Here is an 18052-nt window from a genome sequence, read left to right on the forward strand (position 1 = left end):
CACAAGGCGCTTTTGATTATAACTGCTAGAAAGTCATAATGTGCCTGTTAATATTTGGATGCACCGTTCATGAAATCCCCCTCGGTTGCTTTGCCCTCACACATTGATTGACTTCATGTTTGGCGGGCACAAGCACAGGGCCTGCTGTACGACTTCTGCGGCTGCTACTTAATGATGCTAGGACGGTTTAGTGCGGTTGCGTTCCTGCTTATTACCCATTATTCGACACAGTCTCTCTCGTCTCTGGAGTGACTCTGTAAATGAAGCACTTTATTGAAAAAGATAAATGCCTGTCGCTGCAGATAGACTTTGCAGGTAGTAATAATTCACTCCATTAATTCTTTTCAGCCTCCAACTCTGCTCATTTGTTTTTCAGAGAAAGTGGAATGAATGGGTGAGAGAACAGATAAATGCTTCTCGCTGTTTCTCACAGACAACTAAAGGGTCTTTGTGCAGAGGGCAACATTTGAAATCAGAATATAAACCCTACTGACACATCACTATATTGGCAAAATTACAAAATTGTCCCTAGGACTGCTTTTGATCAAAGTATCTGGTACAAAAAATGATTAAAAGATCTCGTCTTTCAGCTCCATAACGCAATATTACAAATACAAGTGGCTAATGTTTAACCAACTGCAGCTACGTGCTCTGTCAGTCAGATGTGCATGTAAGATAAGTCACGACTATTATTATATGCAGCATATAGTGCTCTGAAATATGTGACAAAAGTATCTCGTACTGATTTAGAAAAGGACAACACGGGTCCATTTAAAAGATCAGCTCTTGCCATTTTTTCTTTAACATATCTACTAATATCTCTAATTTCAGAGCTTCAGCGCAAACCATCTTTCTCCTTTTGCTTCATATTCTGGTATTATCTCCATGGCGACTTTCATAAAGCACATTGAGGACCACATAGTGCTCACGTTTATCTGGGCCAGTGAAACTCCCCTTTCTGTTTTTGTAAAAGATATTTAAACTACATATTTAATCCTTGAGATATCTCAATATGCAATTTCAACATAATGTCTCAGTTTTTCTTCATGATAAAGAAATGCTGCTGTAGTAACTGAAATAATCTATCAGCACAACTTCAATTGTAAGAAATAAATGTGTGAAATTACTTTAAAAGTTCTCATAGCTTATTGCCTAAATAAGCCAAATATTCCATTGTAGGCAGTGTACAAGAAAAAGCAATCCCATAAATTTCTATAATCGATAGTGAAAAACGAACTTTTCCGTCATTTGCTTATCTATTCATTCTATACTGTAGTGAAATTGGCCACGGGGAAGGTCTTTATCAGTAAGAAAAGCTGTAAAAACCTATAAAAACACAGTTAAAATTCCAAAACGTATGCCCGCCTTCCTTTTCCAAAGTCATCCAATTGGCCGGAGTCTTACCAGGCCAGTTTTGACTTTCCTGTTCTAAAGCAGTGCAAAATATAAATGTCATTAAAGCTGTTTGAGACATAAAAATAAAAACACTTTTGCTAAACAACACAGAGGATGTTTATTTCCATTTAAAAGTTGTAACTCATAGATTGTTTTCTACATGTCAGTGTTGCAGTGGGCAATGAAAACAACTTTTAAAAGTACCTTCAGTGGGCTTGAGAATTCTTTCAAATACCAGCAACACGTGAGTCTCAGCTGAAAACTTGTTTTCTTAACCTGCTCTTATTCATCTCTTCTCCCACTCACCAGCTGCCCAGGTTTTAGTCATTTCCACCAAGAAAGTGTTGACGTTACAAGTATTAATACATATTCTCACTCAACTTTATACACTTCCTGGACATTCTGTCACTTTCTCTTGTGTGAATCTTCCTCCCGAAGTCCTGAGCCATTTCTAACTAGAGCTTGCTCAGCAGGAGAGTTTAAGCTCCACTCATGGCACTTCACAGAGCCTCTTAAATTTGTTAGCCAATCAATTAGCCAATACTTAAAGCTTTATTTACATAGCCCTTTTTCAAGACAATAAAATTAAGGTGATAGTGATTTACAAATGACCTATGTACACCGAAACCTACAGAATTTAATCTGAGAACATTGGAAGAAAGTCCAAAATCAGCAGCAACAATGCAGAGTAAGACAGTAAAAGATTGGTAGATGGCCTATTTAACCATGAATTTTTCAAACATTATATAAAAGCTACTTTTTGTTCATTAACTCTTCACCTGATAATTCTAGTGCTTTTAACTGCTGACATCATCCTGTCCACTTGGAAATCTACGACACGTTTGAAAAAAAAAAAAAACAAGCATCGAAGCTCTGCAGCTCGTCCTACCTGTGCTCCAGTTTTTTGCGATTGACACACATGGCCCTCTGGTAGCCCTGAGCAATGCACACCTTATGGCGACTGCACTTCACATTCTGGCATGGATCCTTGGTGGTGTCCAGGGCTGCAAACACAAAAACACGAAGAGTGAAAATCCAATGGTGTTGTTCACACCTAAGGTGTTGCAGTTTCATTCTCTATTTCGGTCACCTACAGCAGACAAATGGAGAGCTACCGGCTGTTTTTGTTACTTTTGACAAGGAGCATGCCTTCAGTAGATTTATACCAAACACTGCAACCCCACAAAAAGACAAAGCTGCTTTAATCAAGTTCTGTGTTCTTGCGCCATTTCAAATGATCCATTCTCACAAACCTCTCTCTGACACAGGCGTATACAATAAAAATCATGAAATGTGTATTTAAAAATATTCCACCAGTGTGAACAAATGAGTCCATTGATTATTTAGTCAGCACTACTGGGCGCCTAGCTGTCATTAGGCAGCCTATCATCAATAGTACAGCCTGCAGTCTCCAACTGCAGGCTGTCTGTGATTGCGAGAAAACCTGACAGCACTGATTGAGCATCTCTTTCTCTCAGCTTGTCACATCTCACTTCCCCCATGTCAACCTATCACTGTCTCTCCCCCGCTTGCCTTTTCTCTCTCACACAGAAATACACACTCCATCTTTGTCTTCCACGTTCCCATTCTTTCTATCCTCTTTCCCCTCCGCACGCTGTCTCCCTTAATGTCTCCTTCTATCTTCAGGGAGTTGAATTGTTCGATGCCAGTCTCCTTCCCTCTAATAGACTGAGATGGAAATAGAACTGTGTCCTCCACCTTTCTCAGCCAATGGTCAATGCCATCCGAAAGTGGATGTCACACCGTCCCAGTCCATTTAACGCCTTGCCGGAGCGAGCTGGGAAAACTCAAAGGCACAGATAAATTTAAGAGTGGCAAGCGGCAGTCGGCAGTCGCTAGGAGAAATTTAAGTTGTGAAATCCTGAGTCAGCTTCGAGCAGCTGCTTTGTAGTCAACACGGTCAACATACAAGGTGGCTGCCAGCCAGATTCCTGCAAATCCCACGACTAGGTAATACTTAGATGCTAGGGAAGTATGAGGGAACATTGTACTTTTATAGAATCAGTGGATGACAAGACAACTCACAGAGAATCTAGAAATACTGTCTGCCTGTGGTGTTTTTGTACTATAAGACCATGCAGGAGACCAAGCTGCTGACAGTAGTTAATAAAAAATAGAGTCTGGCAGCACTTTTGTGCTAGCTTGTCCTCCACAGGCCTTTGTTCCACAATGTACGCTTTGTTACAGAGAAAATGTGTTTGGTCCTATTGGCTTATTATTATTATTATTATTTTGTTGTTGTTATTTTTCAGGAGATACAGTCATATAAAAGAGTTTTTCACACTGCATAGGGTCCTTTGAAAACCAGGTACATCTCATGATTCTACGTACAACCACCTTTAGCAGCAATAATTTGAAGTAGTGATGTTCTGTATTTATCAGTCTCTCATATCATTGTTGGGGAGTTTTAGGCCCACTCTTCTTTACTATATTGTGTCAATTCAATGAGGTTTGCAGGGATCATTTAGGCTCAGCTCTCTTAACGTTCTGCCGCTGTGTTTCAATCAGGTTGAGATCTGGATTGCAACTCCTTTACTGTTTTCTTTTTGAGTCATTCTGTTAAATTTGCTGCTGTGCGTAGGATCGTTTCCTGCTGCCTAATTTGCACCGAACTTTAGCTGTTGGACTCTGCCGTTCTGTAAAACTCCCTCGAGCAACAGAAGTCGATAAAACAAAAACTAACCTCAAAGTAGAGCAGGATTCCAGATGCATTATCATTTCAAAGGGCAACAACTTGTAAATAGCCAAAAAGAAAAGAAAATGAATACAAGTGGGATAGGGCTGGTATTATTTTTGCTGTTTGTCTTAACTGAATTACAAACCAATTTGTCCAAACTGTTCTTCTGCTGAGTGGAAATTCATGACATAGCATTTATATTCAGCAGAGAAGCCCGAAGACAGATAGCAAGACTCTGTCAGCAGCGAAAGCTCATAAACTTTCCGTCATTCCATATAACACTTTTTGTGACCACTTGACTTTTATTCGCTTCATCTGGTCCAACAGGTAGTCTGCTCTGTCATTTTATTTAACCCCAGCAGCTGAATAATAGACAGACTCTACTGCTGATAGTACATTTGTCTCCAGCCTCTCTTTTGATTTAGGACATAAAAGCTCAACAAAATTCACCCCAATCTGTCACCCCATATATCATTTTGACTATTTCTTGACAATAAAGAAAAAAAAGCGAAGCTATCTAATATCTTCAGTATGACTCAATGTGTCACATCAGCTCTCCTTAGCACAAGTCATCATTCAAGTTTTCCCCAGGCTTTGTCTGGTTTGTCTTACATCATCTGTCACTGTGTATTTGCTGAGTGGTTACTATCAGGAAACTTTCATGGAGGCAGGAAGCAGAATTTGGTTTGTTTTACTGGTGTAATATACCATAAACTGTTCCCACTCAGCATCTGAGTATTCACTATGACCTGAAAGCACCTGAAACCACAGCTATGGGCTTTGCAGTGAACTATGCATTGCACCAGCTAAATGTTTGGTAGGAGATACCAAAAAAACAACAAAAACCACTAGAAAACACACACAAATTGTGTGGCGCAAATAGTAGCCCCTTCAGCATCCCTCAGTTGTAACAATTGGCTATTTGAGTCTGCTCAAACATGTCAGCTCAAAGCAGTCTTGCAGTTCTCCTCTGAATGCATTGATTTGCTGCCATGTTACTGGATGATTCGATATTTACGCTAACCAGCAGTTGAACAGGTGCACACAGAATATCTAAATATCTTTTATTTGACCTGCAGTGCAATTTTTGCCATTTAGATTGTTTTGTTTTAAGTTATTCAGTTCTGGAGATATGTTCCCTTTCTTTTACAATCTAAATAAGTGGCACATACATTTGGCACCTATGCCTGTTTTTTTTTTTTTTTGTTTTATTTTGAGAAATCATGATCAGGATAATAAAAAAAAAAAACAAAAAAAAACTAAAACACATCAACAACCAGAAAAAAGAACAATAAAAAAGTCACCAGCCATGTTATGACCAGTTTTGTGTAGGATCTACTTTCTTTTTACTAAACTACACCTGCAAACCATATAACAGAAGGAGACTTAATAAGAGTCTCATGTTTGTGAAAAAGTGACAGGATTTATGTTAGCAAAGAGAGGAAGGAATTTTCAAGTTAGATAGTTGTAAAATTATAAAAAAGCTTATGAAAGATATAATAATGTATTTTTGGAATCTTTGGGGTAACAGAAGCAAGCTTATAAAAAAATAAATATGTTACCATTTAGTGTGATTTCTTAACCGACTGGGTTCCATGTAGACCACAGAGGTTTATCTTTTGTCATATCTCAAAATGTGTGTTGTTTTTTATAAATTGTCCCCAGCTGGGACATACCCTGGTCATGCCACACATGGGAAGGAGAGCTGTTTCTGCTACACTGCAAGCCCCAAACCAAGCAGCAATGACCCTCCTTGGAGTGAGGAAAACTCCACCTGCTGTTGTGATTGTTCACTGCTCAGCTGGAAAATCTTCTTTAAAAAGTGTTACCTTTATTCCAAAAACAGACAGGAGGATAGCAACTGTTTGCTCCTCCTGTCACATGGCAGCATGCCCTGCAAATTGTGTGATATAACTGACTGTAATGTGGTTTTAGTCATTTCTGATCCATGTATAATCGTAGTAAGAGCTTGATTGAGATTAACAGTAAAAAGTTTGGTTCATAGTGGGTTTTGGTGGGTTTTGATTCTTTTTCGATTGTGTTCATAATATTTATGGACAGAATTACTAAGCATACCCCATAGATTGTGGGTTAAGGGTGCAATATACTCAGATTTTAAACCCTTCCAGCTCCAAAGATCTACAACTCCTCCGTCTCCTCCCTTCTCTGGAGGAGCAGTTGTTAATTCCAGCAGTTCTTCGACATGGCCCCCACATCTCCTTGTTGTCTTGTCAAATCCTGGGCTGGAGTCCCAGCTGTCTGTATTGTTGTCTCATTCCCAAGAGCAGAAAATTTCCCACAGAACGCCCGCTCCGGAGTCCATTCTCTATAAGATTCCTCTGGTCTACCAAGATGGCGTCAGGGACCAGGAGCTGCTGGCCATCAAGTGGGCCTTGGAGGAGTGGCAGCACTGGCTTCTTGGGGCAAAAGAACCATTCCTAATTTGGACCAACCATCAGAATTTGATACACATTCAAACAGCCAAGCAACTCAATCCCACACAGGCTCTTTAGGCTCTTTTTTTTTAATCCTACAACTTTCATCTTGCCTATTGTCCTGGTTCCAAAAACGCTAAGGTGGAAGCGCTCTCCAGTTAGTTTTCCCACTCCTGCTGGTCGTTCCCTCCCAAAGTCATCAGGAGGCTTTGCACGCTTCTCCCTGCTCTCGGGGCATCCTGACCCAAATATGACCCTCCAACTCCTCCGACGTGTCCTTTGGTGGCAGTCAGTGGGTCGGATGTCCGTGAGATTGTTTCTGCTCGTGAGGTCTGTGCCCGGACCGAGGCCTCCACCCAACTTTCTGCAGGGCATCTTCAGCCCCTCCGTATTCCGAGACGTCCCTGGTCCCACATCCAGCTTGATTTTGTTACTGGTATTCCATCTGTTAACGGTCTAAACACCATCCTCACCATGTCTTCACGCTACCTCTTCCTCTACCAGTCTCTCCCCCTTTTAAGTTTGTCATGGCTTTCATCCCCCCCACCAAGAGACAGAGGTCGTCCACCCTGTCTTCCATGTTTCGCAGCTCAAGCATCACATCACCTCCCCGGCTAGAACCGCTGTCTGAGAGATTCAGATGCTGTACCAACCTGTTACAGTGAAAAGAGAGCTGTGCATAAATGCAAATATGTTTATTTAATGGCTAATCTACGTGTCTACCCTCAGATATGGTCATGAGCTGTGGGCAGTGACTGAAAGAAAGTTTCCTCTGTAGGGAGTCTGTGCTAAGCCTTAGAAGATAGGATGAGGTCATTTGGAAGAGATTCAGAGTACAGCCGACTACTCCTACACATCAAAAGGAGAGTTTGAATTAGTTTGGGTTCAGCCATGTAATGGCGGTACCAAAGCAGATCCATGACACACTGGGGAGAGTGCATCTCTTATTTCAATTGTTTTATATTGGGGTCACTGGAGCCTAACCTAGGTGTCATAAGGCGAGAGGTGAGGTACACCCTGGACAAATCACAGGGCCAACATAGAGAGCAAGACAACCATTCATGGTCACATTCATACCAACAGACAATTTAGAATCACTACTTAACCTAACCCCTCTGGACTGTGAGAGAAAGCCAGAGTATTCTGAGAGAATCCATGCATAGAAGGGGAGAACATGCAAACTTCACACAGAAAGACAGATGAGGGATTTGAACATAAAATAAGTTTTGCTATTATTATAATTTTGCTATTATATTGCTTCTTGCAATAAATTATTCTTGGGGTGCTCAGGCACCCAGTTGTTAGCTCATGTATGTTAAATATGTTGGTAGGATGAAGGTTAATTGCACATCCAGCATACACAGCACAACATTAGCACACCCAGAGTCGTGCAATATTTACTTGTCTTTTAGGTCCCTTTTGGTCTCAACCAATTTGTGAGAGAAACAGCTGAATTTTTAGGTCTGGCCACCTAGAGCTCCACTATGTTTACCAGCTAATTGCCAAATTTGTCCGCCTCCCATTTGATGAAAAATAATGTAACGAGGGTTTACAAAGAGCCTTTTTCCCGAGAACAGCTGGCTGCTGTGGCATCTGGTAAACAACATCAGTAACAGCAAAGCAAAACAGAGTTGCAGGCTACAAAACAACATAAAGATCTGATAGATGCTAAAATGCCCCACATACTGATGGAATAGGCGGAAATTTACAATGACAGTGTCACATTTCACAAAATCATTGTTACTATATAACTGCTGACTCTAGCAGTTTTAAAGTAGCTGGTGGATTCATCTTAAACAAGGTTGCCAGGAAACAAATGAACTTGGTGAACGATTTCCATGACCTAAAACTGTGTCACACACTACTTCGCTGCATTTCCTTACAGAAGCACAGCCCGGAAGATAATGGTATTGTTTCAGATAATGATGTGCAACCCGCTCATATGTCAAGTCCTTATGAAAACCTTTTGTAGTTCTCCTGTTATTTATTGTCATGTCTTTAAAAATGGCACTGACCTGAGCAAAATGCATTTCCCCTTGTGCACAATTTGCATATACCTAGCTGTGTAACTGCCTCGAAGCAGCAGCTAAAAAAAATCACACACATCTGTCATACGGCGCTCATATACAACTCCCACATGTGAAAAATGAAATTTAAACACTAGATTTAATTTGCAGTGAAGATCAAGTAGCTTTTCCAGCTCTACTCGTTTTGTTTAGAATATGCTGCATCGAGAATTCAGTTCAGGGCCAGGATGTGATAGAGCCATTATGGGTTTTAAATCCTCCTATAATCATGTCAACAAAAGCGACGCAACTGCACTGAGCCCCCGTGCAATCTATCAGAGATTATTATTATTATTATTACACCGCAATCAAAACCATTCCAGCTGCTTTCTTATCCACGATTAGCGTCGCCGCTGTTGTCTGCGCTCGCATCTGAATTCTTCACCGAGTATGGCGCCTTGCAGTTGGACAGGCTCATCAATCAAAAGCTGTCATCATCCATTACTTTTACATTTAATAAAGTACCTTAGCGGTTCTGGGGAAAAAATAAAATCTGCAGAGAGTGTGTTACTGGGCTGCCGGACATTTAAAGCATGAAACAGTAAATCATAAGAGAGACTGTCCCGTTTTGGTGGATTTCCATTTAAGTTCATTTTAGAAGACTCTTTCATGTTCTGAGTTTTAATTGCCAAGTTAGAGCAATTCGCAGCTACGTTTATTTTCTCACGATTATCACAGAATGCAAACCACAAGTTCACCTCAGTTTTCTTTGACAACACATTATGCTTGAACAATTTCCTGAGGTTGTACACGTTGACGTGTAATCACAGCCACCTTTTTTTCTCTTTTTTTTCTTAATCTAATTAGTAAAATGCTTCAGTAAAGGGACAAAAGTAGTCTAATTGTTCAGCATAAATAAAGGTTGAATATGAGGCTCCTCTGTTAAATCAGAGTCAGCGAGTGGGCAGCTTATTGTTTCAAAACTGCCCTTGAATAAAGAGCAGTCTGTGGAGCTGAGTTGATGTCTCAATTGGCTCACTTAAAAAGGCACCAGAGGTGTCTAAAGTCTCCGGTTAGGTCCTTTGCTCTACCCAGGGCTTGCAGGTACACCTTCTTGGAGTTCTTTGCTGTCTTGTTGAATTTGCAATGAAGAGAGCTCTGAATAATTAAGTCTGCAGAATTAGTCCCAAAGGGAGTTGTGATGCGGATGAAATCAATGGTATTCAAATAGAAGTCGCCCGCACTACAGCAAGCGAGGCGTTTTCTTGAGATTACATTAGTTATTCCCCTTGTTGTAGGCTAAGAACAGATGACTGGGATAACATCTCCAGCTGCTTCTTCTCACATCTTCTTCCTTAGAGGAAGCGTGGGTGTGGCATTACAACCGACCTCCCACTCTCACCTTGCAGCTAGAACACATTGTTAGGAGCTGCTAATTAGCAAGCGCGTGTATGATTAGTGCACATATACCCTGACCTGTGAAATGATTCATACCGCACTTTATTCCCCTGACCTTCTTAAAGGGATTCCTGTATGCTAAGATGAGAGTGACTGCTTTGTTAAAACAAGCACAGGAACCTAATCTGCTGTGATTTAAACTTAAAGGTCAGGCAGATACAACCTGACATAGCAATGGTTGACTTATGGTTGACAATGAATACACTCTCAGAAATAGAGGTACGAGAGAAGAACATTTTTGTACCTATAGGTACATTTTTTTAAAATGTTCCCTTAAAAGTACAATACTGGTCTTTAAAAGTCCAGAAATGCCCCTTTAAAGGTACAATTTGAAATAAAGTACAAATCTGTACCATTTTGACCTGTACTGCAGTGACAGTGGCAGAACGTGGTAATGGGTCAGCATGGGAAAATCTGGATGGGCCTGGTTAATTGTAAAATTCATATGAGATGTGAGTGTGCTCATAAAAGCTACATGTTATAATCAAATCTGTTGGTCCTCTCCTCTGTACGTAAATTATCCTATGATGCAAAGAATATCTGTAACCTACCTTTGTGTAAGTTATGTTAAATTATATTTTAAAAAAAAAAACACACAATGACATGCAGGCACAACCAAATGATGTTAAAAAAAACTGGTCCATTTCCATTTTAAGTTCCAGTTATAATTTTTTAATGTTTTAAATCTTTCAAAAACGTGAAATCATTTTACTGTTATGTTTGGCCATTTACTTTTTTGCTTTTACTACATCCTAGAATTGTTCATTAATTGTGAGGTTTTTATGGAATTTGCAACATCAAGTTAAACCGAGGTTCTTTGGAAGTTAAAATGTCAAGCAGATTTTTATGTTACGGTGACTACATTTTGTAAGTTACAAATATAGTTCGCCAAGACAGCATAACTGTTTCTAAACAACTGCGCATTAATACCACAATGTTGTATTTCCATGTATCAAGTTCGCAACGCGCATTAATCCCAGAGGCTGAAAAGCCAGCAGCGATGAGTGCTCCGCCTCCGCTAGCGTTGACACAGAAAATGACTCTCAGGGGGTTATCGATGGAGGAGCTCCTTAAAAAGTTGATGGAAGAAGGCGTTGATGTGTCAGACGACGAGGCGCAAAGGTTTAGAGGTAAGTCGGGTGTGATTTTGTGTTTTTATAAAAATTACAACGTGTAATTTTACAGTAGAGTTAGCAAAAGTCCGAAGAGCTAGCTTTAACGTGGGTGAATGCTAGCAGTTAGCTAAGTTTTAAACAAAGAAAGGTACAAATGTGGACTATTTAGACTGTTGGTGGAATGTTCAATGTCTGTCTGCCCGCCGTATTCCAGTGTTTTATCAATAAATAGTCAGTAACCGTGTACAACAATGTAAAAAAATCAATAATTTCTCAAAACATGCTAGTATGTAAATATAGCTATTAACAAAAATGTTTTCTAAGCAAAATTTATCGCATCTAACTTGTTTCCCGCTCAAAGGGATTTTAAACAATGGAAGGTACACATTTGTACCATTTCACCTACTTAGTGGGATTTGGGATTTTCGAATATGAGAGCTGTAAGCTCTGTGCAGGGACACTGTCTGCAACCCAAGAATTGTTAAGATGATTGGGGAAACAGCTAATGATTTTTTTTTGTCTCTAAATCTGATTATTATTATTTTCTGTACTAACTGATTAATCAATCTGTTTATTAGCTTTAGAATTTTTTGTTCAAGGGTTAAAGCACTTTACATTTATCTCCAGTCTGTGTCTTTAAACATGTCAAAAGTTTAAATCCTCAATGTAAAATGTCATTCTTTTGTCTATTCTGCTCTTTTCATTTCCAGTTGTGGGATGAGGTTGATTTAATGCATCCCTGCCAAGACAACATCTGTCGCCGCTTTAGCAAAAACTTCACTGCTGTTCTTCAAATGACCAAGGATTTGCCACTGAAGAAGGTCTACATGGAGGCAAGAGAGAATGCACTGGCTGAAGACATTACAGGTGCTAATTTGACCTCATACAAATAGTAAATTTTGTGACAATTCATTTGCTCTCTCTTCCAAAGATAATTGATGTACCATAGTGTCATGTGAAGAGCATGTTAATGGGAATTTGCATGCTATCAAAATCTAATGAAGTGCATTTGCATCTGTATGACCTAGGAATTGACTTCAAGGGGGCACTTCTCTTGCCATCCATCTTCAAGGAGAAGATAGAAGATTTCATCATCCTTGGAGAGGTAAACGCATGATGCATAGCCTTTGGCCACAAGTTTCATTCTCGGTGTTTTGTTGGCATGGAGCTGAATTCAGCTGCGGTTCAGCATCACAGCTAAGCTAATGTAGGGGAAACACTGCTGTTAATCCACAGTGCTGCTGTGCTCTTGGGTTTTGTCTGGTGTTTATATAGATAGATAGACCTTTATTGTCCCCTTAGGAAAATTCTTCTTCACAGGTACTGTCACTGTCAGGGGTGATTGCTTTTGCCCTTGAATATTATGTCAAACTTTAGCAGCTTATCAAACACTACCACAACAGTCATTGGTCAAGAAGCTTTTTGTTTGGAGTAGGGGCCATGTTTACAGGTTATCAGAATAGACAGTTTTGTTTTGCAGCAAATAAAGAAGGTAATTTGAGGAATCTGTTGAAAATCCACTTGGCACATATTGCTTAAACATACTGTATACTAATGTTTTTCTTCCTCTTCTGCAGAATACTCCCACGAGTCCATACCCAACCATTCGAATGAAGGATAAGAGTTGGACAACTGCCCTCTTAAGACAGTGTCGCTGTGTTGTAACAGTTGAAGGAGTGGATGTTTGCTCGTGCCGCTCGCTGGATGAGGCCTACATCTCAGCATTCTCCACCTTCTTCGTGTTCAACATGACCTACCCTGCATACTTCAAGAAAACACTTGTCTTTCTTCAGAACTGCATTGTCAACATAGGAGACCAGGGAGACAAACCCCTGCCAGTAAGTGTCACCAGGGTACTTAACCAACTCTATTAAATATGCCCCCACCCAAGTGTCACTACCTTATTCACTACCCAAGGCTGATTTTGATGCATGGTCCTCTTCGCCCTTTGTGGTGTATGGGATATGAAAGCAAGCATCAATATTTCAAAAATCTAGCGAGTAAATGCAAAAACTTTGTAAACATCACTGCAACTCTTAACAATCGTCATCAAATGAAACAGTGCTGGGAGTTTTCTTCAGATAAGTTGCTTGTTGACTTTGAACATTCACTCAGCACAAGTGTCAGTGTGCCATTTTCATCTCTGCCAGGTGACTTACAGAATGCTCTGGAAATGAACAAAAGTTTTACAGATGTGCATTTTCAGGATAAAGTGCTTCAGTGTGTGTCTGCTATATCTGTCAGCAGTGTCAAATATGAACTTGAGGATGTTTTTGTAGTTGGCCATGTACACACTAAAGCCATACCTATATTCCTTAAAATCAAGTATATTTTGAATGTTGATACTTGTTGGGTATTGTGTGGGAAACTGTTACTTCCTTGCACTTATGAATGTCATTTCCATGCTTACCAAGTGGCAGTTGACAATGACTGGATCCTGTTCAATCCAGGAAATGAATTAGACTTTCAAGCTCTAGACACGTATTTAGTTGATGATAGGCTGTTTGTGTCCTTGAGGTATTCTGTGTGACGTGATTGCAAGCACATTTTCCATTGTGTTCAGGTGTTTAATGTCTTTATGTGATTGTTTACTTTTTTTTTTTTTTTTAAATGAATGTATTTTTCTTGACATGTCCTATGGCAATATACGAATGTAATCAAGGATGTATTTCTGTGGTTGTTTAAATGCTTTGATGTGATTGTATTATCGAAAATAAATGGTTAAATAACCAAATATTTTGGACTATTGGGGGTACATTTTTGTCTCTTTAGGTACGAAATAGGTTGTCGCTGGGGGGGTACCCTCATAGGTACCCTATTGTACCCTTTTCAAGGGAACATTTCTGTACTATAGTTTCAAGGTACATTTATGTCTTAGGAAAGTACATGATTGTACTTCAGATGGTACAATTTCATAAGGTACAAAAATGTACCAAGCCTAAAGGGTACAGAAATGTCCTTCAAAAAGGAACACCCCCAGCGACAAGCATTTGTACCCTTTTTGGTACACTTTGGTACCCCTATTTCTGAGAGTGTAACATTTGGACAAAACATCAATGAATCATAAACCTTGACATATTAATTTCAAGAAATGACCTGTTTACTGAGCAACACTTTAATATTCTCCAAAAATATGACTTAGAAATATGGCCTATATTACACATTTATGTTGTTTATTGCTTAAAAATAATCTCTGCCTGAAATTTTTTAGAGAAATCAGATTAATGTAAGTAAAGTTTCAAAACACTCGGATGAATCAGTGCAGCTTTTCCCCCCCGATTTACATAGTTAATCTCCGTATATAACAAAGAGCTTGTAATTAATTATTAACTTGATCCCATCCAATCATGAACTAATAGCAGACAGACTCCATCTTATTGCTTTTTTATTGCTATTTTGACATACCAAAGTCAATTTGAAAAAAGCAAGAGGTTTTAGACTTGGTCCCCTTTAAAGGAACTATTTAAAAGGCAGTGAGATCACAAGTTCATTTCAATAATTTTGTACGTGCCGTAGTCTCCAACCACTGTTTTCCCTAATGTGCAATTCCCCAATGATCTTATGAAATATCAAAGATTATAACATCTTTCCGGAGGAAAAGAGTCTTTTATGAGGGAAAAAACAAAACAGCATTTAACTGAAACATTACACAACTGAACTTCATGTTCAAATTGTCTATTCCACCTCCACAGCTGAAGTTCTTTTCTCAGCTAGGAACAGACCCCACGGAGAAAAATGGAGCCTGGTGGGAGTTCTGAGTTGAGCCCTCAGCAACAAAAGCAATTACAGCAGGCTTTTCAAACTAATGGATCTGACTGAAGGCTCGGTCTCTCCTTTCCTGAATCGCAACTGTGTTCTCACCCTTCACAATCTCTGACACCTCACACCAGCGCTCACCACGAGCTGGATGACCTCAGACAACTGTCGCAGTTAAAAGAAGAAGTTGGTGCTTTGATAGCGTGTGCTGCACCATTTCATTGTCTAAAGGAGATGGCTAAAGGCAAAGAGCACTTAGCTTTTCATTATTTCAATATGAAGTATTGAGCTGTGAAAATTGTCTCTGAATGCTGTACTTTACCATACACATAAGCTGAAATAGACAATAGGCTTTAAATGAAACCACTCATCAATCCTCAGCTCTTCAAAGACAATCCTTTCCAATCAGATAAAATCAGTTTTTATGACTTACTTTCATCAGAACCAACATTCTCCTCCATGTTTTTGATGTAGTCATCCTGCAAGGAAAAAACATATTTGCATTAATGGCTTTAATAATTTATTCCAGGCAACATCATAAAGGAGATTTGCTCTTGGATTTTTAGAGGCTTAATTAAAATTCAGAATAATAGAAATAATCAGGGAAGATAAGAGAAATGCATAATTATATGGAAACTCGAACGGCACTTTAAATCAAATATATTCATCTCATTCATGTTAATTGTAATTGAAAAGAGAGAGTAAAGATGCTAAAAGTAAATAATGGTGCCAACAAAACCTTGGGAGCTCTTTAGCCCTAGGTTTAAAAGTAATATAAATAATAATAACTAGAAAGAGTTTGCCTAAGGCCCAAAAACACAGTGGTTTCACCTTGAGGTTATTATTTATTACCACTGCTATTTAAATTGTACTTTTTAGCTGATGACGTTCTTTTATACTCTATATATTATTGCAAGTCAAAAGCACAACATCCAGTCAAATTCTGCATATTTTTATTATCTGGCTCCACATGTTGCACTGCTGTGGTGTCTATTTTATATCCATTTTGTTGTCCCTAGGTACAGGTTTGGTAAAAAACTAAACCCTAACAAATTCAGTAACAAGCTTGCTCTTAATTAAAAAAATTAAATCAGCCTTTTTTCAGACTCTGAGATAATAATATATTTGTTTATTTCTCTTGAGAGTTTACGCTTCTCTTATTTCATAATAAAATAAAATTTTAGTCTTATATGAGCCAGCCTGAGATCATCAAGCCAGACTTTCCAGGCTGTTCCCTGTCAGGGATTTGTTCTGGAGGTGACTTTGGCTCTGAAGGTCTCAGATTTAGTGTGAATTCCCCTGGAGAGATCAGGCTGACTGTCTCCTTACAAATCTCCAGATCTAATCGTTAAAAAAATATATATTCTTTTGAAAAAGCCAAAATGTGGGTTTGTACAGAAATTTAAGTATTCCCTTCTTCTTATTTTCTTTTTAAACCACAAAATGTTTCAGTGTTTATAAAGAAAATGCACAACTGGAGAAGCAATACCGTGGTTTTGGAAATAAAACTTGATTAATTTTTCTCACAGAGGATTGTGCGTGACTCATAGTTGGAGTGCTGCTAAGGCTTGGATTAGCATGCAGCTCTCTCTGCTGAATAATCAGTACAGCACAACTATGACAGAAAATATCTGGTTCTTTGATAAAAACTTAGACTTTAGACCTGCCCGTCACGCTGAACTAAAACTAAAACTTAAAGCCATAACATGGACCCACAGGATGAAAAGCATTACAACACAGCTTATAAAACTAAAGCATTAAATGTCCTCTCTGTGAGCTAGGAAATTACAAAGTATTAAAAACGCGCTCCATTATTAGCAAAATATGTATCATCACAAGTCGCACGTAAGATTTTAACAGGATAAAAAAAAAACTGTTTCTTTTTCTATCCATCCATCCATCCATCCTCATCCGCTTTGTCCGAGGCCGGGTCGCGGGGGCAGCAGCCTAAGCAAAGAGGCCCAGACCTCCCTCTCCCCAGCCACCTCCTCCAGCTTATCCGGGGGAATACCAAGGCGTTCCCAGGCCAGCCGAGAGATATAATCTCTCCAGCGTGTCCTGGGTCTGCCCCGGGGCCTCCTCCCGGTGGGACATGCCTGGAACACCTCACCCAGGAGGCGCCCAGGGGGCATCCTTGTCAGATGCCCGAACCACCTCAGCTGGCTCCTTTCGATGTGGAGCAGCAGCTGCTCTACTCTGAGCCCCTCCCGGATGGCCGAACTTCTCACCCTATCTCTAAGGGAGAGGCCAGCCACCCTTCGGAGGAAGCTCATTTCTGCCGCTTGTATCCGCGATCTCGTTCTTTCGGTCACTACCCACAGCTCGTGGCCATAGGTGAGGGTAGGGACGTAGATCGACCGGTAAATTGAGAGCTTCGCTTTTACACTCAGCTCCCTCTTCACCACGACGGACCGGTGCAGCGTCCGCATTACTGCAGCTGCAGCCCCAATCCGTCTGTCGATCTCCGGCTCCCTTCTCCCATCACTCGCGAACAAGACCCCGAGATACTTGAACTCCTCCACTTGGGGCAGGAACTCATCCCCGACCCAGAGTGGGCACTCCACCCTTTTCCGGCTGAGAACCATGGCCTCAGATTTGGAGGTGCTGATCCTCATTCCCGCTGCTTCACACTCGGCTGCGAACCGTTCCAGTGCGAGCTGGAGGCCCTCACCCGATGAAGCCAACAGAACCACATCATCTGCAAAAATCAGAGATGAGATTCTGAGGCCACCAAAGCGAAAGCCCTCCGCCACTTGGCTGCGCCTAGAAATCCTGTCCATAAAAATTATGAACAGAACCGGAGACAAAGGGCAGCCCTGGCAGAGCCCATCACCCACCGGGAACGAGTCCGACTTATTGCCGGCAATGCGAACCAAGCTCTTACAACGGTTATATAGGGATCGAATGGCCCGTAGCAATGGGCCAGACACCCCATATTCCCGCAACACCTCCCACAGGACACCCCGAGGGACACGGTCGAATGCCTTCTCCAAGTCCACAAAACACATGTAGACTGGTTGGGCAAACTCCCATGCACCCTCAAGTATCCTGGAGAGGATAAAGAGCTGGTCCAGTGTTCCGCGACCAGGACGAAAACCGCATTGTTCCTCCTGTATCCGAGATTCGACTAACGGACGAACTCTCCTTTCCAGCACCCTGGCATAGACTTTCCCAGGGAGGCTGAGGAGT

At 40.4% G+C, this 18052-nt stretch overlaps 2 protein-coding genes across 2 annotated transcripts in view; one reads left to right on the forward strand and one right to left on the reverse strand.

Moving 5' to 3' along the window:
- The window catches only part of LOC308391072 (testican-2), a 55105-nt gene that overhangs the window by 10298 nt on the left and 26755 nt on the right, over positions 1–18052 (reverse strand). Inside the window, exons 2-3 of the mRNA XM_080873512.1 lie at positions 15297–15342; positions 2285–2399 (exon numbers count right to left, since the gene is read on the reverse strand). Coding sequence (XP_080729638.1) covers positions 2285–2399; positions 15297–15342 — 161 coding nt within the window. The remainder of the gene's footprint in view (positions 1–2284; positions 2400–15296; positions 15343–18052) is intronic.
- Positions 11000–14093, forward strand: LOC308391073 (uncharacterized protein). Its single transcript, XM_080873513.1, has 4 exons — positions 11000–11122; positions 11818–11974; positions 12136–12212; positions 12685–14093. Exons 1-4 carry the CDS (start codon positions 11090–11092, stop codon positions 12979–12981), a joined length of 564 nt encoding a protein of 187 aa, XP_080729639.1. The 5' UTR covers positions 11000–11089; the 3' UTR covers positions 12982–14093.

This window comes from Rhamphochromis sp. 'chilingali', assembly GCF_963969265.1.
Source record: "Rhamphochromis sp. 'chilingali' genome assembly, chromosome: 22".
Taxonomy (NCBI): Eukaryota; Metazoa; Chordata; class Actinopteri; order Cichliformes; family Cichlidae; genus Rhamphochromis; species Rhamphochromis sp. 'chilingali'.

Excerpts from the sequence above, each read along its gene's own strand:
- LOC308391073 (XM_080873513.1), top strand. The coding sequence starts at position 11,090 with ATGTGTCAGACGACGAGGCGCAAAGGTTTAGAG. Across the intron at positions 11,123-11,817 it reads CGAGGCGCAAAGGTTTAGAG|TTGTGGGATGAGGTTGATTT; the intron begins GTAAGTCGGGTG and ends TTTCATTTCCAG. Across the intron at positions 11,975-12,135 it reads ACTGGCTGAAGACATTACAG|GAATTGACTTCAAGGGGGCA; the intron begins GTGCTAATTTGA and ends TGTATGACCTAG.